We start from the raw sequence: 22,650 nt of genomic DNA on the forward strand, positions 1-22,650 counted from the left end.
GATGAGCTTTGAGGGCACTATGGTGTTGAACGCTGAGCTGTAGTCAATGAACAGCATTCTCACGTAGGCGTTCCTTTTGTCCAGCTGGGAAAGGGCAGTGTGGAGATTGTGTCAGCTGTGGATCTGCTGGGCCGATATGCAAATTGGAGTGGGTCTAGGGTTTCTGGGATTATGGTGTTGATGTGAGCCATGACCAGCCTTTCAAAGCACTTCATGGCTACAGACGTGAGCGTTACGGGTCGGTAGTCATTAAGGAAGGTTACCTTGATGTTCTTGGGCACAGAGACTATGGTGGTTTGCTTGAAACATGTAGGTATTACAGACTAGGTCAGGGAGAGGTTGAAAATGTCAGTGAAGACACTTGCTAGTCGGTCAGCGCATGCTTTGAGTACACGTCCTGGTAATCTGTCTGGTCCTGCGGCCTTGTGATCTTTGACTTGTTTAAAGGTCTTACTCACATCGGCTACGGAGAACGTGATCACACACAGTCTTGCTTGCCTCAAAGAGCGCATTGAAGTCATTTAGCTCATCTGGTAAGCTCATGTCACTGGGCAGCTCGTGGCTGTGCTTCCCTTCGTAGTCCGTAATAGTTTGCAAGCCCTGCCACATCCAACGAGCGTCGTGGCCGGTGTAGTAGGGTTCAATCTTAGTCCTGTATTGACGCTTTGAATGTTTGATGGTTTGTTGGAGGGCATAGCGGGATTTCTTATAAGCGTCCGGGTTAGAGTCCCGCTCCTTGAAAGCGGCAGCTCTACCCTTTAGCTCAGTGTGGATGTTGCCTGTAATCCATGGCTTCTGGTTGGGGTATGTACTGTATCTATGGTCACTGTGGGACGACTGCATTGGTGCACTTATTGATGAAGCAGGTGATTGATGGCTCCTCAATGCCATCGGATGAATCCCGGAACATATTCCAGTCTGTGCTAGCAAAACAATCCTGTAGCTTAGCATCTACGTTATCTGACCACTTCTGTATTGAGCAAGTCACTGGTACTTCCTTCTTTCGTTTTTGCTTGTAAGCAGGAATCAGAAGGATAGAATTATGGTCAGATTTGCCAAATGGAGGCGAGAGGGAGCTTTGTATGCGTCTCTGTGTGTGGAGTAAAGGTGGTCTAGAGTTTTTTTCCCTCTGGTTACACATGCTGGTAGAAATGAGGTAAAACGGATTTAACCTGTTATGGCTGCACGCTGAATATTGAAAAAACTGGAAAATGTGTGCACATTTTCAAACGGCCTCCTAAGAAACTTTTTATTTTCCAATATGCATATATTTACTACTGTTGGATAGATAACAGTCTGTAGTTTCTAAAAAGGTTTGAATTGTTTCTCTAAGTCGAACAGAAATATTTTTACAGCCATTTTCCCAGCCGAATTGAGTTTCCCAAAATGCGATGTGTCTCTTTAAGACCTTCTCTATAAAAGGCCATTTGACTTGTGACCATAGGGACACGTCAGAGGCGTTCGCCAGACTGTAATGCGGAAGTGAGAATTGAAAGGAGTCGAATATCTCGTCCCTGGACTGAATAACACAACTTCTTGTGAGACCTGCGCAGTTAAAATAAAAATCCGGGCGCGAAGGATAATTTGATCTCGGCTTCTGGAACAAGGTAGATAACGTTGAATATGATGCCTGACTACGATATTATTTGATACATGTCACAAAATCATCCTAAAGTATGTTTTTTCAATATACTTTAATTATATTATTGCAATTTATTCTGGACTTTAGATGTGAAACGACGGAAGAATTTTTTGAAGAAAAGCTTTCTAGCGCAGCAATGCTATCGTGCTAGCTAACCAAAGAGGGAAATAATTCGTTCTGGAACCCAACTAAAGACTCTACTGGACATTGGACCCCATTACAACATTCTGATGGAGTACCAAGAAAGATAAGACCCAATTTGGGATGCTTTTTCATATATATGTCGAACTGTTGAATGCTAACTCTGCTAACTGTGCTAGGCTAGCGCTTGACTAGAATCAATGCTGCCTTATGCTAGCTTATGATGTTAGCTAATATAACGATATATTGTGTTTTCGCTGTAAAACACTTCAAAAATCGGAAATGTTGTCTGTATTCACAAGATATCTGTCTTTCATTAGTTATCCACCATATGTTTTTCTGAAATGTTTTATGAGGTGTAATTAGTAGCCGACGTTGGTGTATGTATTTTCTCTGGCTACTCCCGGCTGGATTCAGACTGTAGCTATGTATTAGCATTTTTGGGTAGCATCAATGTAAAACTGATTTATAGCTAAAATATGCACTTTTTATGAACAAAACATAGATTTATTGTGTAACATGTTATATGACTGTCATCTGAGGTCGTTTTTTCTGGGCTCTTTAGGTTGGTTTTAGTTTATTTCGGTTGGTTGTGCATGCTACTTCAATCATAATTCATACTTCATAATCATAATTCATACGTGTCTGTCCACTTTTGTATTTGGTGGTGAGCTAACATAAATATATGTGGTGTTTTCTCTGTAAAACATTTAAAAAATCGGACATGTTGGCTGGATTGACAAGATGTTTATCTTTCAAATGCTGTATTGGACTTGTTAATGTGTAAAAGTTAAATATTTAAAAAAAATAGATTTTGAATTTCGCGCCCTGCAGGGGTGTCATTTTCGGTCCGAGGTCGGGCTTGCACGCCAAACAGGTTAACTGTCCCTGCATTAAAGACCCCGGCCACTAGGAGCGGTGCCTCTGGATGAGTATTTTTCTTGTTTGCTTAAGGCCTTATACAGCTCGTTGAGTGTGGTCTTAGTGCCAGCATCGGTTTGTGGTGGTAAATAGACAGCTACGAAAAATATAGATAAACTCTCTTGGTAAATAGTGTGGTCTACAGCTTATCATTAGATACTTTACCTCAAGCGAGCAAAACCTTGAAACCTTAACCTCACTGGTGTAGGGGGCAGTATTTTCACATCCGGATGAAAAGCGTGCCCAGAGTAAACAGCCTGCTACTCAGGCCCAGAGGCTAGGATATGCATATGATTAGTAGATTTGGATAGAAAACACTCTAACGTTTCTAAAACTGTTTGAAAGATGTCTGTGAGTATAACAGAACTCATATGGCAGGAGAAAACCTGAGAAAAATCCAACCAGGAAGTGGGAAATCTGAGGTTTGTAGTTTTTCAAGTGATTGCCTATCCAATATACTGTGTCTATGGGGTCAGATTGCACTTCCTACGGCTTCACTAGGTGTCAACCGTATTTAGAACGTTGTTTCAGGCTTCTACTATGAAAAGGGAGAGAATAAGAGCTGTTTGAATCAGGGGTCTGGCAGAAAGCCTTTAGTTTAGTCATGTGCACGGCTGTGAGCACAAGCTCCGTTCCTTTTCATTTCTAAAGACAAAGGAATTGTCCGGTTGGAATATTATTGAAGATTTATGATAAAAACATCCAAAAGATTGATTATATACATCGTTTGACATGTTTCTACGAACTGTAATGGAACGTTTTTTGACTTTTCGTCTGGACTTAGTGCCCGTGCCTTGTGCATTTTGGATTATTGGACTAAACGCGCAAACAAAAGGGAGGTATTTGGACATAAATATTAACTTTATCGAACAAAACAAACATTTATTGTCTAACATGGAGACCTGGGAGTGCCATCTGGTGAAGATCATCAAAGGTTAGTGATTCATTTTAACGCTATTTCTGTCTTGTGACACCTCCTTTGGAAAATGGCTGTATGGTTTTCTGTGGCTTGGCGCTGACCTAACATAATCGCAAGGTTTGCTTTCGCCGTAAAGCCTTTTTGAAATCAGACACTGTGACTGGATTAACAAGAAGTTTATCTTTAAAATGGTGTATAATACTTGTATGTTTGAGGAATTTTAATTATGAGATTTCTGTTGTTTTGAATTTGGCGCCCTTCAATTTCACTGGCTGTTGGCGAGGTGGAACGCTAGCACTTGTACCAGAGAGGTTAATATTATATTTCGCACACCAGCTGTTATTGACAAATAGACACAGAGCCCCACTCCTTGTCTTACCGGAGACAGCTGTTCTGTCTTGCCGATGCACGGAAAAACCAGCCAACTGTACATTAACCATGTCGTCGTTCTGCCACGACTCTGTGAAACATAAGATATTTAATGTCCCATTGGTAGGATAGTCTTGAACGGAGCTCATCCAGTTTATTCTCCAATGATTGCACATTGGCCAATAGGACAGATGGTAGAAGCGGGTTACCCACTCGCCGAAAAATTCTCACAAGGCACCCGGATCTGCATCCCCTGTATTGGCAGTCTCTTCTTCATGCAAATAATGGGGATTTGAGCCTGGTCCGGTGTCAGCAGTAAATCCTTCACGTCCGACTCGTTAAAGAAATAATCTTCTCCCAGTTCGAGGTGAGTAATTGCTGTTCTGATATCCAGAAGCTATTTTCGGTCATAAGAGACAGTGGCAGAAACATTATGTACAAAATAAGTTACAAAAAATGCGAAAAAAAACACACAAAATAGCACAATTGGTTTGGAGCCCGGAAAACGGCAGCCATTGACAATTATCATGGGAAGAAAAAGGCGTGGAACAAGACTTTTTTTCTGCTAGAGGACCTTTGTCCTTATAACAGTTCAGTGGTTCCCCAAGGGGTTTCTCCCAATTCCCAGAGTCAAGTTGTGCCTGATTCTTTGTGATAGCCCCATGAAGAATATCCATTTTGTTTCTCCTCAAACTGCCTGTAACGTTCGTCTGGTGGTGTATGAACGGACCAAGGCGCAGCGGGTGATGAATACATAACGATTTATTTCAAACAGACGAAACACTGACAAAACACTAGAACAAACTACAAAACAATAAACGAAGGCAACAGACCTGAAACAAACAAACCTACATATAGACGAAGGACGCAAGAACAGGAACAGACTACCTAAAACGAACGAACAAACGAAACAGTCCCATGTGGATTACACAGACACAGGAACAATCACCCACAAACAAACAGTGAGAACAACCTACCTTAATATGACTCTCAATCAGAGGAAACGTCAAACACTTGCCTCTAATTGAGAGCCATACCAGGCAACCCATTAACCCAACATAGAAAACACATAACATAGACTACCCACCCCAACTCACGCCCTGACCAATTAAACACATACCAAACATCAGAAAACAGGTCAGGAACGTGACAGAACCCCCCCCCCCCCCCCCCCCCCCCCCCCCTCAAGGTGCGAACTCCGGGCGCACCCCTAAAACTCACGGGGAGGGTCTGGGTGGGCATCTGTCCGCGGTGGCGACTCCGGCGGTGGACGAGGACACCACTCCACCACTGTCTTTGTCCCCCTCCTTAGCGTCCTTTGAGTGGCGACCCTCGCCCCCGACCATGGTCCAGGAACCTTCACTAAGGCCCCTCCTACATAGAGGAGACAACTCAGGAACGAGAGGTAGCTCAGGACAGAGAGGTAGCTCAGGACAGAGAGGTAGCTCAGGACAGAGAGGTAGCTCAGGACAGAGAGGTAGCTCAGGACAGAGAGGTAGCTAAGGACAGAGAGGTAGCTCAGGACAGAGAGGTAGCTCAGGACAGAGAGGTAGCTCAGGACAGAGAAATCGCTCCGGACAGAGAGGTAGCTTAGGACAGAGGGACAACTCTGTACTAATGGCAGCTCCGGACAGAGTGGCAGCTCCAGACTGGTTAGCAGCTCCGGACTGGGTGGCAGCTCCGGACTGGAGGGCAGCTCATGACTGGAGGGCAGCTCATGACTGGAGGGCAGCTCATGACTGTAGGGCAGCTCATGACTGTAGGGCAGCTCATGACTGTAGGGCAGCTCATGACTGTAAGGCAGCTCTGGCAGCTTCTGACTGGCTGGCGGCTCTGGCAGCTCCTGACTGGCTGGCGGCTCTGGCAGCTCCTGACTGGCTGGCGGCTCTGGCAGCTCCTGACTGGCTGGCGGCTCTGGCAGCTCCTGACTGGCTGGCGGCTCTGGCAGCTCCTGACTAACGGACGGCTCTAGCGGCTCCTGACTGACGGACGGCTCTAATGGCTCGGGACAGACGGGCGGCTCTAATGGCTCGTGGCAGACGGATGGCTCAGAAGGCGCTGGGCAGACGGATGGCTCAGACGGCGCTGGGCAGACGGATGGCTCAGACGGCGCTGGGCAGACAGATGGCTCAGACGGCGCTGGGCAGACAGATGGCTCAGACGGCGCTGGGCAGACAGATGGCTCAGACGGCGCTGGGCAGACAGATGGCTCATACGGCGCTGGGCAGACAGATGGCTCAGACGGTGCTGGGCAGACGAGCAGTGCAGGCGGCGTTGGGCAGACAGCCGACTCTGACCTGCTGAGGCGCACAGTAGGCCTGGTGCGTGATGCCGGAACTGGTGGTACCGGACTGGAGACACGCACCTCAAGGCTAGTGCGGGGAGCAGGAACAGGGCACACTGGACTCTCGATGCGCACTATAGGCCTGGTGCGTGGTACCGGAACTGGAGGTACCGGGCTGAGGGCACGCACCTCGGGGCGAGTGCGGGGAGAAGGAACAGTGCGTACAGGGCTCTGGAGACGCACAGGAGGCTTGATGCGTGGTGCCGAAACTGGAGGCACTGAGCTTGAGACACGCACCACAGGGAGAGTGCGTGGAGGAGGAACAGGGCTCTGGAGACGCACTGGAAGCCTGGTGCGTGGTGTAGGCACTGGTGGTACTGAGCTGGGGCGGGAAGGTGGCGCCGGATATACCGGACCGTGCAGGCGTACTGGCTCCTTTGAGCACTGAGCCTGCCCAACCTTACCTGGTTGCATGCTCCCCGTAGCCCGTCCAGTGCGGGGAGGTGGAATAACCCGCACTGGGCTGTGTTGGCGAACCGGGGACACCATGCGTAAGGCTGGTGCCATGTACACCGGCCCGAGGAGACGTACTGGAGGCCAGATATGTTGAGCCGGCTTCATGGCACTTGGCTCAATGCTCACTCTAGCCCGGCTAGTGTGGGGAGGTGGAATAACCCGCACCGGGCTATGAACACGTACAGGAGACACCATGCGCTCTACTGCGTAACACGGTGTCTGCCCGTACTCTCGCTCTCCACGGTAAGCCCGGGAACGTGGCGCAGGTCTCCTACCTGACTTCGCCACACTACCCTTTAGCCTCCCCCCAATACATTTTTGGGTTGTACTTGCGGGCTTCCAGCCTTGCTTCCGTGCTGCCTCCTCATATCGTCGCCTCTCCGCTTTAGATGCCTCCAGCTCCGCCTTGGGGTGGCGACACTCCTCTGGCTCTGCCCAGGGTCCTTCTCCGTCCAGAATCTCTTCCCATGTCCATTCCTCCTTGACCCACTGCTGCTGTCGCTGCTGTCCGTTAACCCGCTGCTTGATCCGGGTTTGGTGGGTGATTCTGTAACGTTCGTCTGGTGGTGTATGAACGGACCAAGGCGCAGCGGGTGATGAATACATAACGATTTATTTCAAACAGACGAAACACTGACAAAACACTAGAACAAACTACAAAACAATAAACGAAGGCAACAGACCTGAAACAAACAAACTTACATATAGACGAAGGACGCAAGAACAGGAACAGACTACCTAAAACGAACGAACAAACGAAACAGTCCCATGTGGATTACACAGACACAGGAACAATCACCCACAAACAAACAGTGAGAACAACCTACCTTAATATGGCTCTCAATCAGAGGAAACGCAAACACCTGCCTCTAATTGAGAGCCATACCAGGCAACCCATTAACCCAACATAGAAAACACATAACATAGACTACCCACCCCAACTCACGCCCTGACCAATTAAACACATACCAAACAACAGAAAACAGGTCAGGAACGTGACACTGCCATTTGTTCTTCATGTAAATGCATCATATTCATACCAGTCTACTGCAGTCCAGTTCAGCAGGAATACATCATAGTTGTAGGCCTAAATTAAGGAAATAATATGATAATTTCATCCATGACATGTAAGGGTATGACATGTCTTATGTCAAGTGCTGTCACTCCTCCATGCTGCTTGTCCTTCAACTTACAGGGAATCAGTGCAGACAGAGTATTTGCGCTATGAGACAATGATTTAAGGGTTGCCCTTATCCTTACTACCTTTGGTCACAAAACCTCATCCCAGCACAGCCATATTTCCCATGGCTCAGAGATGTACATGATCACTGTATAGGATACTATCTCTGTGGCAATGACCTGTTCTAGAGGTTGGGAACCTGGGCCAGCTCCTGGCCTGGTAAAGTGATAGCAGTGCGTGGCCCGTCCCCATGTATGTGTGAGGACCCAGAGGAACATATGGTGACTTGCACCAGTATCAGTCAGTGAAAGTCCTGGCCCTGGTGCCAACTCTCTGTATTCCTGCAGCCCCGGACCTTTGGGCTGACAACAGCAGGAACAGCCATAGCAGCAACCTGGGTCTCAGCCGACACACTGCCCACAGTACCCTGTACTCACACACCTCACTGGGCAGACAGGAAGCCAGCCCAGAGACCACCAGCCTGAACTCTGAAGCTGTGCCACATTGAGACAAATTACAAATGCTTCTTGGGTCATCTGGGACTTGGGCTGTTTTGGGTTTTACGTTACAGCAATAAAGCATCTATTTTTTTTGCTGTTCTTGGAGCTGAAATGGAATGTGTTGGTATGTAGTGTAAGCCGTGCGTCTCACGGAATGCTTCTTGGCTCAGGGTTGTGATCAGCTCTACAGGATCAGGCCATGGGCATCTCTGCAGGCTGAGTTGCGGCAGAGTTGGCAGAGAGATGGACCTGTGCCCTGTGTGCCACTGGCTTAGCACCAACCACTATGTTGTCCTGTATCATTGTCAGTTATATACATACTGTAATGGACTTGCTGGCAAAGCGTCAATAGAGGACTAAGATTGAATCCTACTACACCGACTCTGACGCTCGTCGGATGTGGCAGGGCTTGAAAACTATTACGGACTACAAAGGCAAAACCAGCCGCGTGCAGCCCAGTGACGCAAGCCTAACAGATGAGCTAAATGCCTTTTATTCTTGCTTTGAGGCAAGCAACACTGAAGCATGCATGAGAACATCAGCTGTTCCAGACGACTGGATTACCAGGAGTACCACGTGTACTCAAAGCATGCGCGAACCAACTGGCAAGTGTCTTCACTGACACTTTCAACTCTCCCTGATCTAGTCTGTAATACCTACATGTTTCAAACAGACCACCATAGTCCCTGTGCCCAAGATAGTGAAGGTAACCTGCCTAAATGATTACCGCCCCGTAGCACTCACGTCTGTAGCCATGAAGTGCTTTGAAAGGCTGGTTTTGGCTCACATCAACACCATCATGCCGGAAACCCTAAACCCACTCCGATTCACATACCATCCCAACAGATCCACAGATGACGCAATCTCAATCACACTCCACACTGCCCTTTCCCACCTGGACAAAAGGAACACCTACGTGAGAATGCTATTCATTGACTACAGCTCAGCGTTCAACACCATAGTATCCACAAAGCTCATCACTCAGCTAAGGACCCTGGGACTAAACACATCCCTCTGCATCTGGATCCTGGACTGTCTGGCGGGCCGCCCCCAGGTGGTAAGGGTAGGCAACAACACATCTGCCACGCTGATCCTCAACATTGGGACACCTCAGGAGTGCGTGCTTAGTCACCTCCTGTACTCCCTGTTCACCCACGACTGCATGTCCAAGCACGACTCCCAACGCCATCATTACGTTTTCTGATGACACAACAGTGGTAGGCCTGATCACTTACAATGATGAGACAGCCTATAGGGAGGAGATCAAAGACTGCCAGGACAACAACCTCACCCTCAATGTGAGCAAGACAAAGAGCTGATCGTAGACTATAGGAAAAGGAGGGCCGAACAGGTCCCCATTAATTGGGGATGGGGGCGCTGTTTAGACTACTTATGCTAATTTGGCTAATTTTTTAAACGGCTTCCCACAAAATCCTTGATCGTACAATATGCATATTATTATTATTATTGGATAGAAAACAGTCTATAGTTTCTATAGGAGTTTAAATTTTGTCTCTAAGTGGAACAGAGCCCATTCTACAGCAATTTCCCTGACATGGAGTCAGATTTGAGAAATGTTGGCCACTCTTCTGAAGTCATTTAAAAGGGCACTGTCGTTGCTATGACTATACGGACACTTCTTACGTCTTCCCCTGGATGCCTTTACGTGATGACGATTCCAACGGGGTCGATTGCTCGTTCACAGGCCCTACAAATGAAAAAACCCTGAAGCTAGTCATTCTTTTGGAGCTGCGTAACGCGCGTGCTGGACACCGACCCGCTCCTGTTCCAAGCGTTAGTTTAGCCTGTTATATTTCTCCGGTCATCTTTTCACTCGTTATAGGAGTTAAAAACATCATAAGGTAGTTAATTTAAAGCGTTTTATAGCAATTTATATCCGTTTAGTGCGATTTTGGGACATTTATTTTTGCAACGATGTGAAAAGTTGGGCACGCTTTTCAGTTCATCCCGAACGCAGTTGACATTTCCACATGGCAAGAGGACAGCTTTCCACCAAAAGACGATTTCTCCCAAGAAAGGATCCTTTGCCCAAGATACTGATGGAAGAACAGCTCAAGGTAGGACATTTTTATTATGATAAATCGTGTTTCTGTCGAAACATTTTAGTGGCTTAGGACGCCATGTTTTTTGACGTAGCTTCGCTTGGCGCAAACTGTATTGAAAAGTAAGGATAAATTAAAAAATGTAATAACGCAATTGTATTAAGAATTAAATTGTCTATCAATCCCTGTCCACCCTATATTTTTTAGTCACGTTTATGAGTATTTATGTATAAGAGTAGATCACTGTCTAAGTGGCGCAAGGACATTTTCTGACCAGCTGAGCTACATTTCACATTGTCTAACCATGATTTTGGTGGCTAAATATAAACATTTTCGATCAAACTCTATATGGATTGTGTAATATGATGTTACAGGAGTGTCATCTGAAGAATTCTGAGAAGGTTAGTGAAAAAATTAATATATTTTTGGCGATGTTGACGTTATCGCCCACTTTGGCTAGAATCAATGCTGGGCTGCTATGTGCTATGTGCTATGCTAATATAACGATTTATTGTGTTTTCGCTGTAAGACACTTAGAAAATCTGAAATATTGTCTGTATTCACAGGATCTGTGTCTTTCGATTCGTGTATGCTGTGTATTTTTACGAAATGTTTGATGATTAGTAGTTAGGTAAACACGTTGCTCATTGTAATTATTCTAGTCCATTTGTGATGGTGGGTGCAATTGTAAACTATGCCATCTACCTGAAATATGCACTTTTTTCTAACAAAACCTATCCCATACCATAAATATGTTATCAGACTGTCATCTAATGAGTTTTTTTGTTGGTTAGGGGCTATAAATATCTTAGTTTAGCCGAATTGGTGATGGCTACTGGTGTTGGTGGACAAATAAAAGATGGTGGATTATGCTAATGTGTTTTTAGGTAATAGATGTACATCTTTACATATTGTGTCTTCCCTGTAAAACATTTTAAAAATCGGAAATGTTGACTGGATTCACAAGATCTGTGTCTTTCATTAGCTGTATTGGACTTTAATGTGTGAAAGTTAAATATTTAAAAAAAATATTTTTTTTGAATTTCGCGGCACTGGTTTTTCAGTGGGGGGGGGGGGGGGGGGTGTGCCGCTAGCGCCACGCTGATCCTAGACAGGTTTTAACATACATGGGGCAGAAGTGGAGCGGGTCGAGAGTTTCAAGTTCCTTGGTGTCCACATCACCAACAAATGATCATGGTCCAAACACACCAAGACAGTTGTGAAGAGGGCACGACAAAGCCTATTCCCCCTCAGGAGACTGAAAAGATTTGGCATGGGTCCTCAGATCCTCAAAACGTTCTACAGCTGCTCCATCGAGAGCATCCTGACCGGTTGCATTACCGCCTGGTATGGCAACTGCTCGGCGTCTGACCGTAAGGCGCAACAGAGGGTAGTGCGTACGGCCCAGTACATCACTGGGACCAAGCTTCCTGACATCCAGGACCTATATGCTAAGCGTGTCAGAGGAAGGCCCAAAAAATTGTCAGAGACTCCAGCCATAGTCATAGGCTGTTCTCCCTGCTACCGTATGGCAAGCGGTACCACAGCGCCAAGTCTAGGACCAAAAGGCTCCTTAACAGCTTCTACCCCCAAGCCATAAGACTGCTGAACAATTAATAAATGGCCACCTGGACTATTTACATTGACCCCCCCCCCCCCCCCCCACACTTTGTTTTTACACTGCTGCTACTCGCTGTTTATTATCTATGAATAGTCACTTTACAAATTACCTCGACTAACCTGTACCCCCCGCACATTGACTCGGTACCGGTACCCCCTGTATATAGACTCGTTATTGTTATGTCATTTTCTTGTGTTACTTTTTTATAAAACATTTTTTACTTTAGTTTATTTTGTAAATATTTTATTAACTCTATTTTTTGAACTGCATTGTAAGTAAGCATTTCACGGATAGGTCTACACCTGTTGTGTTCGGCACATTTAACAAATATTATTTTATTTTATTTGGTGTGTATTTTCTGTTTGTGTTTACTGAATGCTAAGCTTATATGGATAATATGTCATATTGTAATACCTGCCAACGTGTGTTACAACATGGTATTAAGGTGCATTAGTACCCTCACTGTGTAGACATAACCACTGGCTGTTTTCCTGGGGGGGTTGTACTATTATAAAACCAAACTGGTTCTGGCTAATAAATCAAATCAAATGTATTAATATAGCCCTTCTTACATCAGCTGATATATCAAAGTGCTGTACAGAAACCCAGCCTAAAACCCCAAACAGCAATCAATGCAGGTGTAGAAGCACGGTGGCTAGGAAAAACTCCCTAGAAAGGCCAAAACCTTGGAAGAAACCTAGAGAGGAACCAGGCTATGAGGGGTGGCCAGTCCTCTTCTGCCTGTGCCGGGTGGAGATTATAACAGAACATGGCCAAGATGTTCAAATGTTCATAAATGACCAGCATGGTCAAGTAATAGTAATCACAGTGAACAGGTCAGGGTTCCATAGCCGCAGGCAGAACAGTTGAAACTGGAGCTGCAGCACGGCCAGGTTGACCCATTTCAATGGTGGAGTGTTGTCAGTTTCATGTTAACCCCTGACACGCACGTACGCACACACACACACACACACACACACACACACACACACACACACACACACACACACACACTGTATTCCAGTGTCCATTCAGGCCCCTCTGTCCTTTTCACTCTTCACACACCCCTGGAAAAAAAGGTTCAACAAAATGGTGACAGAGTAATGGGTCAGTGCAGAAAAATCTCCCAGGGTCCTATTTGTGTGTGACTCGCAGCCTGTTTCCTTACATCCCTCTATCTGCAGTCTGCTGCCATTTAAGGGCAATCTGGATGAAGAACAAAAGCACTTTCTAACCAGCTGTAAACACGCCAGGAATAGAGAGATCATCAGCCAGGCCAGAGATAAAGGTGACACATGCACGCACACACACACACGCACGCACGCACGCACGCGCACACACACACACACACACACACAGAGGGTTTGTTTGCAGCCCTCATTTGCCTGGTCCTAAAATGATAAATTGTTATTTCAAAGCCCCTAGTTCTATTTAGCTGAACTGATTATATCTCGCACTGTGTTTAGCAAAGCACCATGAGAGAGGCAGTGTGTGAGTGCGTGTGTCTGACCGTGTGTGTGTGTGTGTCTGTAAGGCACAGCAGCCTGCCGAGGCTGTGCTAGATGACATCAAGAACATGGAGAGAGAACGTGGGTGGTGGAGGAGAGTGGAGGAGGGTGGGGGAGATGTGGAGGAGGGTTAAGTGACCAGAAGAGGGATAGAGCTCTGTGCTCAACTGCACTATGAAGGTCAGCCCTCTAGGGGGCATCGCAGCTCTGGACACTGGCCATCTATCTACTCTCTCTTCATAGACTCTCTCCTTGAAGAGGACTGCGATGGAGCTGAGCTGGGTTTTCCTTTGAAAAGTCCCTAATTTAATCTGATTTCGCAATTTCATATTGATTTTTCTTCCATGGTCCATTGTGTGGCAGGAAGGAATCTAGAATGTGCCAGACTGCATGGACCAAGGACACTGGCCATGTTTTGTTTTCTACTCAGAGTCTACTACAGTCACAAAAGCAGTCTTGTTCATTTTGTCTGGAATGAACTTGACTGGGAAGGGATTGGGGTTCAAAATGAATGTGAGACAAATATGCATTTCTGATAAAGCTGGTAGTCTTCAGTCTATGTCCTAAATTCTTCAGTGTTTACCACATACTTCATTGGATTACTACAGTGAAGCTATTTTGAATCTCATACAGTGAACAACACACAGAGCATTATGTAGAAAACCAACTAAAGTTTCGGCCATATGTTCCTCATCAAATCGAGCCAGAAGCACAAACATACACTTCACTTTTCCTTTTCAACACATCGTGTGCATCTTTTCCCTGTTCCCTTGGTGGCCATTCTCTCTCAAGAGGACTCTTAAGTATTTCCTGTGTGTATACATTTGCACAATAAAAGTCTCACTTATCGTAGGATCTCTTTGAAAAGTTGGCACATCTGCGGCAAAATACGAGATCCTCGACATCAAAAGAAAGTAATTGTTCCCTTCATCCTCCTCATCCTCTCCCTCCTTTGCTGCAGTCTCTCTTTCTGCCCCCTCTCCATTTCACCTTTCACTCACTTTTCCTGCACGCCCCCTCTCTATCTCACTGACGCCATCTTCCTGCTCTCTCCTCACTGTTGTTTCCTCACGATTCTCCATAAAATAACAGGAACTTGGCTCAGAGCATCAGGACTGGCAGGCTCTTCCTGTCTAACCCCCCTAAAGACATGTACCTATTCACAGAGCCAGGATGAAAACAACAATGTCATGTCCAGCTGGTCCCAGTATGCCTGGCTGGGCGGTTTGACGGTTCTGTCATTCACCAACTGTTTGAGCTATCCTCCTTTTCCTCAACAGCCCCTAAAAATAGTGGCACACATTTTCAGGCTGGTATTGTTTTCAAGCCATGATGAATGAGCCTATCTCCCATAGCCACTACCTATCTCCTCACAGACTATACTGACAACAACTTCTACATGTACTAAATAAATAGTTTTACACAATTCAAAAGATCCTCAGCCAGTGAGTGAAAACTGGTTGAAATTGTAACATTTCAACTAGAAACTTATTTCAAACAGTTGGTCCAGTTTTTTCTAGTTCTGGGCAGAGAATGCAAAATAACCAAAAGAATGTTGTCCTCTTAAATGTGCTTCCTGACCAGGTCCTTCCTGTTTTGCTCAGTGTTCTTCCTCCTCAGTGAGGTGGTGGTCAGCTGGAGCCACCCTGCACCACTGTGCACAGCTGGAGCTTCCAGGAATGATGGGGCCAACCCACCGCAGCAGGCCCCCTCGCTGCACCTGACCTAAGTCACCTGACCCAGCATGGAGCTCAAGGTCTGGGTGGATGGGGTCCAGAGGGTCGTATGCGGGGTCACCGAGGCAACCACCTGCCAGGAAGTGGTCATCGCTCTGGCCCAGGCCATAGGTGAGCTCTGACCTATGACTCTTGACCAAGGCTTTAGGATGTTTGTTTTATGTGTGTTTGAAATATTAAAAGTATTGGCATTTAAGCCTGTAGTAGGCCTATACTTTGTTTTCTGAATGTGCTTTGCCCTTCGTTAAGGATTGTATTGACATAGGGAGTAGTAGAATGATCATGTAATGCACCTCTAACCTAACCTATTTACCAGTGAGGCTTTGGTTATGTAGGCTACTGTCTTTGTCACCAAGCCAAGTTGATTGACTGCGTACAATGTGGACTAGTGTTAAGTGTTTAGAACTACTGATAGTAGTACTCAAGTATAGAGACAGTGAAGAAGATATACTGATTCTCAGTAATGTGTTGTTCGTTTAAGAAATGGTGGTTAATTAAACTCCAATTTTAATCAGGGGCTGTCTTAAAATTAGGCTTGCTGCAGAAAATGTAATAGCCTGTCGCTAATTGAAATAGGCCTAATGAAATGAACAAATATGTGTTCCTCTCCTCCTGCCTACGCCTCAACCTCTTGGTGCTGTATTGAGAGATAGAGGATCTTAGTCAGAGGCTTTATTTGGATCAGATTCCCCCTCCATTCATCCCTCCCTCCCTTCATCCCTCCATCCATCCCCCTCTCTCTCAGTGAGAGGAGAGGAATGGAGCAGCCTGTATTGACATCACTTTCCACTATGTGGGGCAGGCGGGAGGAGGGAAAGTCTGACTCATCCTTCCATCGCTCGCCAGGAAGGGGAAAAGCAGAACCACTTATTGAAGCCCTCTCCCCTCCTCTCCCCTGCCTCTCCTACTTTTTTTCTTTCTTTTTGTAAACAAGATAAGCTGTAAAACCATATTTCTCTTTCATGAGATACAGTTGTATGGATCATCGCTTGTATGGTAAAATCACCATAGAACCGCTTATAATATGGGATACTGCTTCTTACTCTCCCAAGTGACCTTTATAGTTTTTCAATTTGCGACTGTTTTACACATGGTGATATATTTTTTTTCTATCGAACCTTTATTTAACTAGGCAAGTCAGTTAAGAACAAATTCTTATTTACAATGGCGGCCTACACCGGCCAAATCCTAACCAGGACGACGCTGGGCCAATTCTGTGCCGCCCTATGGGACTCCCGATCACGGCCGGTTGTGATACAGCCCGGGATTAAACCAGGGTCTGTGATGCAGTGCCTTAGACTGCTGCGCCACTCGCCACTCGAGAGTGATCATCAATTTAATACTGAGATCCACTGTCCTAAACCTCTGTATATTCTGGGTTTAAAGTAGGGTCCTATGCACAGTACTAATGTCTAATGATAAGATTAATGTTAGGTTTATCTCTAGTTGGGACCAGCATTGGGCTTTTGGCAAGAGACTGTGTGTATCAGGGGGTTGCCTCGGTCTCTTTGGCCTTGTTACGTGTGTGAAAATTGGAAGTGTCATATGACCTAAAACAGGGTTATTAATCTCTGCATAGATTGATGTTTAATTATACAAGACTCATATACATTCCAAGGCGATGGATGCACTGATACTATTAATAAATATGATTAAATGATTAAAGATGATTATCACAAGAGCTATTATTCATCTCAATGGATTTGTTAGTTAGTTTGTCAAAGTACATACAGTTGAAGTCGGAAGTTTACATACACTTAGGTTGGAGTCATTAAAACTAGTTTTTCAACCACTCCACAAATGTCTTGTTAACAAACTATAGTTTTGGCAAGTTCTTTAAGACATCTACTTTGTGCATGACAAGTAATTTTTCCAACAATTGTTTACAGACAGATTATTTCAGTTATAATTCACTGTATCACAATTCCAGTGGGTCAGAAGTTTACATACACTAAGTTGACTGTGCCTTTAAACAGCTTGGGAAATTCCAGAAAATTATGTCATGGCTTTAGAAGCTTCTGATAGGCTAATTGACATCATTTGAGTCAATTGGAGGTGTACCTGTGGATGTATTTCAAGGCCTACCTTCAAACCCAGTGCCTCTTTGCTTGACACCATGGGAAAATCAAAAGAAATCAGACAAGACCTCAGGAAAAATGTGTAGACCTCCACAAGTCTGGTTCATCCTTGGGAGCAATTTCCTAACGCCTGAAGGTACCACATTCATCTGTACAAACAATAGTACGCAAGTATAAACACCATGGGACCACGCAGCCGTCATACTGCTCAGGAAGGAGACGCGTTCTGTCTCCTAGATATGAATGTACTTTGGTGCGAAAAGTGCAGATCAATCCCAGAACAACAGCAAAGGATGTTGTGAAGATGCTGGAGGAAACAGGTACAAAGGTATCTTCATCCACAGTAAAACGAGTCCTATATCAACATAACCTGAAAGGCCGCTCAGCAAGGAAGAAGCAACTGCTCCAAAACCGCCATGAAAAAATCCAGACTATGGTTTGCAACTGCACATGGGGACAAAGATCGTACTTTTTGGAGAAATGTCTGGTCTGATGACACAAAAATAGAACTGTTTGGCCATAATGACCATCGTTATGTTTGGAGGAAAAAGGGGGAGGCTTGCAAGCTGAAGAACACCATCCCAACCGTGAAGCACGGGGGTGGCAGCATCATGTTATAGGGGTGCTTTGCTGCAGGAGGGACTGGTGCACTTCACAAAATAGATGGCATCATGAGGCAAGAAAATTATGTGGATATATTGAAGCAACATCTCAAGAAATCAGTCAGGGAGTTAAAGCTTGGTCGCAAATGGGTCTTCCACGTGGACAATGACCCCAAGCATACTTCCAAAGTTGTGGCAAAATGGCTTTAAGGACAACAAAGTTAAGGTGTTGAAGTGGCCATCACAAAGCCCTGACCTCAATCCTATAGAAAATGTGTGGGCAGAATTGAAAAAGCGTGTGTGAGCAAGAAGGCCTACAAACCTGACTCAGTTACACCAGCTCTTTCAGGAGGAATGGGACAAAATTCCCCCAATTTATTGTGGGAAGCTTGTGGAAGGCTACCCGAAACATTTGACCCTGTAACGACCTGGGTGTCGGGGGGTGTGAAATCAGACGCAAGAACAGCAGAGCTTCAATACGGTGATCTTTAATGCCCAACCGGCAAACCAAAATGTCCAACACGGACTTACTGGGTGTCATAAACACCTGTCTACAAACACGGGAGACAAACCCAGTACACAATACAAATAACCACTCCCGAAATCCAAAGCAACAGACGAACAATCCCGCACAAAGAAGCGTACGGGCTGGCTGACTAATAAAGCCACACTAATTGCCAATTACCTAAACCCAGGTGATACAAATAAACACATAAGGAAGGGGAGGAAAAAGAGTCAGTGGCAGCTAGTAGGCCGGTGACGACGACCGCCGAGCGCCACCCGAACGGGAAGGAGAGCCTGCCTCGGTTGAAGTCGTGACAGACCCAAGTTAAACAATTTAAAGGCAATGCTACCAAATACTAATTGAGTGTATTTAAACTTCTGACCCACTGGGAATGTGATGAAAGAATTAAAATCTGAAATAAATCATTCTCTCTACTATTATTCTGACATTTCACATTTTAAAATAAAGTGGTGATCCTAACTGACCTAAGACAGGGAATTTTTACTAGGATTAAATGCCAGGAATTGTGAAAAACTGAGTTTAAATTTTATTTGGCTTAGGTGTATGCAAACTTCCGACTTCAATTGTAGGCTGAGAAGACATTCACAAAAACATACACAAAAAGCTGACATCTGAGCTTGTCTTATCTGTTTTTTCAAGGCCGCACTGGGCGCTATACCCTGGTGGAGCAATGGCGGGACACAGAGCGCCACCTGGCCCCCCACGAGAGCCCAGTGGCCTCCATCAACACCTGGGGTCAGTATGCCGGTGATGTCCAGCTGATCCTGCACCGCACAGGCCCCTCCCTGACTGAACGCTCCCCTTCCGAGGGGCCCCCGCTTCGGGGCCCGGAACGCGGTCTCCACCGGCAGAGCCTCCCCCCACTTGCCAAGCTCCGCCATCCCAGGGAGCGCTCCCTCCGCCGCCGTGAGCCGCGCCGCAAGTCCCTCACCTTCTCCGGCAGGCCCTGGGGCCTCCGGGACATCCTGAGTGGGGGCCGGGCTTGGGAGGAGAGGGAGGCCGAGGCCAAACAACGTCTCCTACTCCAGGGGAACGGTGGGAACCAGAACCACCACCACCATGTAGCAGCCGAAGCGGTAGCCCCAGGGGGGGCAGTGTCCCCCGGCATGTGGGCCTGCCGCATGGATGACTTGGTCAGACTGGTGGGGCTCCAGAGAGAGACTCTGGGTGTGCTGGAGAAGAGGCTGGAGGCCTATGAGGCTGAGCTGCAGACCTGGGGTGGGGGTGGGGGAGAAGGAGGGGGAGAGGAGGAAAAGGAAGCGGGAGGGCTGGTGGAGGAGATAGTGAGGCTGGAGAGACGACTGAGGAAGAACGAGGTGGAGATGGAGGAGGAGGAGTTCTGGGCCAGTGAGCTGCAGATTGAGCTGGAGAGCGAGAGGCAGCTGGAGGACAGGCTTGAGGAGCTAACGGGACGTCTGCAGGGTGCTAAGGTCGACCTGGGGGACAGGATGGCTCTGGTACAGGTGGGTGGAGCACACCTCGGATTTATGACCCATGGGCATTAGTTAGATATGTACAAGTGACCTGGACACTATTATTGGTCACCTAAATTGTACGAAACTGCACTTGCACTGTTGCACTTTTGTACTTTGTATAGTTTCTTTAATGATCTCGAGGATGATGTGCTCCTGATGGTGTTTAATGTCTGTTTTTATGTGGTGAAGCCAAAGACACATTTTCACATTGCGTGGACAATAAAGTTTTTGTCATTCTAATTCTAATTCGAAATGTTACGATTTCTGTTGAATATTACATTGTTATAACCTCTTATCATTAAAGGTGTACAGGCACCTTGCATCACCATTTTAAAGAGAGACAATGCCTGTCCTTTCTCGGAATGTCTCTCTATGCACTTCCATCTGTATTTATAACAGACTACCTTCAAAACAGATGATGTGGCAAGGGTGCTGGGAAGCCTATCTTCTCCTAACCACCTCCTACTCCTATTGGTCTCAAACTAAAACCTGTCTTTGTGTCAGGGTGTGGAAGCGGGTCTCGAGGAGGAGCGTCTGCGGTGGGAAAGACAGGAGACTCAGAGGGTGAGCGAGGTGGAGGCCAGGGCGCAGCTGCTTAGGGCCCGCACGGAGCTCAAGACCCAGGACAGACAAGCCGTCCAGCTGGAGAGCAGCTGCAGAGCCGTGGACAGGTCCCTGAGCCAGAGTAGCAAGAGAATGCAGGTCAGACACATGCATTGACATGCACACACACACTGATGCATAACCGTACACATAAACAAATGCACATAGAGACACATATAGAGTGTTGAATGAACATACTGGTGGGCACACACACACCATGGGCAGATTGTTGGGGCATAACATGTAGCCCACCCACGCACCAGGAACAGATTACCAGTCAGAATGGCTGCAGATTATAGAAGTACAGATGGAAAAATATATAGATTTATATCTTTGGACAATCTGTATCTCCACTCCAGAACATGCAGCATGAGCTGGAGCAGCTGACCAAGGAGCTGAGACAGGTCAACCTGCAGCAGTTCATCCAGCAGACTGGCACCAAGGTTACCGTGCTGCCAGCCGAGCCCAGTGAGGAAGAGGAGGGGACTACCCACACCGGACAGGGCACAGGTCATTTACTTCAAATGAGCTAGATGCGTCGATCCTCTGTGTGGTTGCAGCCCCTTGCATTGCTCTAATCTGCAATATCTTTGGTTCTCACTACTGCTCGTGGTCATGTCATATTGCTGAGTCTCAGTTTATTCACTTTATTCATTGAAAGGCATAATAATCACATTATGTGATTCATTGCTGATGAATTAAACACAACCAATAGCAAGCCTGTCCACACTGAACAAGATTACTAGATTACTAGAAAGACAGGCAACTTCATGACATTGGCTATATCACTACCACTGTGCAGAAGATGTATTTACATGCCATTTCCCTCGTCGGGTGACATATCTGTGGAGCAAAAAATACTGTAAACCTTTAAATTAAATCATGCTGCCACCACGCAAATTAAATCATGCTGATTCATTTAATGATCATTTTTGATGAAAATGTAACCTTTTCATTCTGCTCTTCACTGCTCTGTCTGCCAGGTCACTCAGTCAGTCCCACTAAGGCTTTTCTACAGCAGTTATCATTTTCTATGTGACATCCCTCTGCCTGCTGAGAGAGGATTACTCGGCTACAGAGAGCAAGAGCGCGAGCGTGCATTTGTTTCGCCCCCTCCAGTGGAATTTATGGTCTCCATGCCAACGGCTGCCTAAATACGGCTGCTAGCCGCCACCTCAGCTCTCCCTCTCTCCCTCCATCATCATATCCCCCCATCACTCTCTCCTTCCATCTCATGCTCAGCCGTTTTTGTGATGGACTCAGTGGACTGTATCTTGCCTGCCAAGAGGCTAGGCTGGCCTGGCAGAAAGAACAGAGTTAGACAGAGAGCTAAGAACACTGTGAACACTGAGGCTTGTTAAAAGGCTTTGGGAGAGAACAAACTATTCAAGAGTCACCAGGTGGTCTTGGAAAACCTTTAAAGACCTTTGTATAAGACTTGAATTTGAAACGGGTTCTGAAGGTGTGTTTTAGTGCCTAATCAAATTGAATCAAATCAAATGTATTTATATAGCCCTTCTTACATCAGCTGATATCTCAAAGTGCTGTACAGAAACCCAGCCTAAAACCCCAAACAGCAAGCAATGCAGGTGTAGAAGCACGGTGGCTAGGAAAAACTCCCTAGAAAGGCCAAAACCTAGGAAGAAACCTAGAGAGGAACCAGGCTATGAGGGGTGGCCAGTCCTCTTCTGGCTGTGCCGGGTGGAGATTATAACAGAACATGGCCAAGATGTTCAAATGTTCATAAATGACCAGCATGGTCAAATAATAATAATCACAGTAGTTGAATCAAATGTTATTTGTCATGTGCTGAATACAACAGTTGTAGACCTTACCGTGAAATGCTTACTTACAAGCCCTTAACTAACACTGCAGTTTTAAGAAAAAATAGTTAAGAAATATTTACTAAATACACTAAAGTAAAAAAATATATATAAAAATAACTGACACAATAAAATAACAATAA

At 46.0% G+C, this 22,650-nt stretch overlaps 1 protein-coding gene across 2 annotated transcripts in view; it reads left to right on the forward strand.

Annotated features, from left to right (window-relative positions):
- The window catches only part of LOC129862328 (ras association domain-containing protein 8-like), a 35,111-nt gene that overhangs the window by 6,149 nt on the left and 6,312 nt on the right, over window positions 1–22,650 (forward strand). Inside the window, exons 2-6 of one of the 2 annotated variants that reach the window (XM_055933848.1) lie at window positions 13,341–13,444; window positions 15,269–15,511; window positions 19,246–20,069; window positions 20,586–20,783; window positions 21,044–21,194. In XM_055933848.1, coding sequence (XP_055789823.1) covers window positions 15,409–15,511; window positions 19,246–20,069; window positions 20,586–20,783; window positions 21,044–21,194 — 1,276 coding nt within the window. In that variant the 5' untranslated portion in view covers window positions 13,341–13,444; window positions 15,269–15,408. The remainder of the gene's footprint in view (window positions 1–13,340; window positions 13,445–15,268; window positions 15,512–19,245; window positions 20,070–20,585; window positions 20,784–21,043; window positions 21,195–22,650) is intronic. The other variant, XM_055933849.1, reaches the window with a different exon arrangement.

Source organism: Salvelinus fontinalis, chromosome 9 (assembly GCF_029448725.1).
Source record: "Salvelinus fontinalis isolate EN_2023a chromosome 9, ASM2944872v1, whole genome shotgun sequence".
In the NCBI taxonomy this organism is placed as follows: domain Eukaryota; kingdom Metazoa; phylum Chordata; class Actinopteri; order Salmoniformes; family Salmonidae; genus Salvelinus; species Salvelinus fontinalis.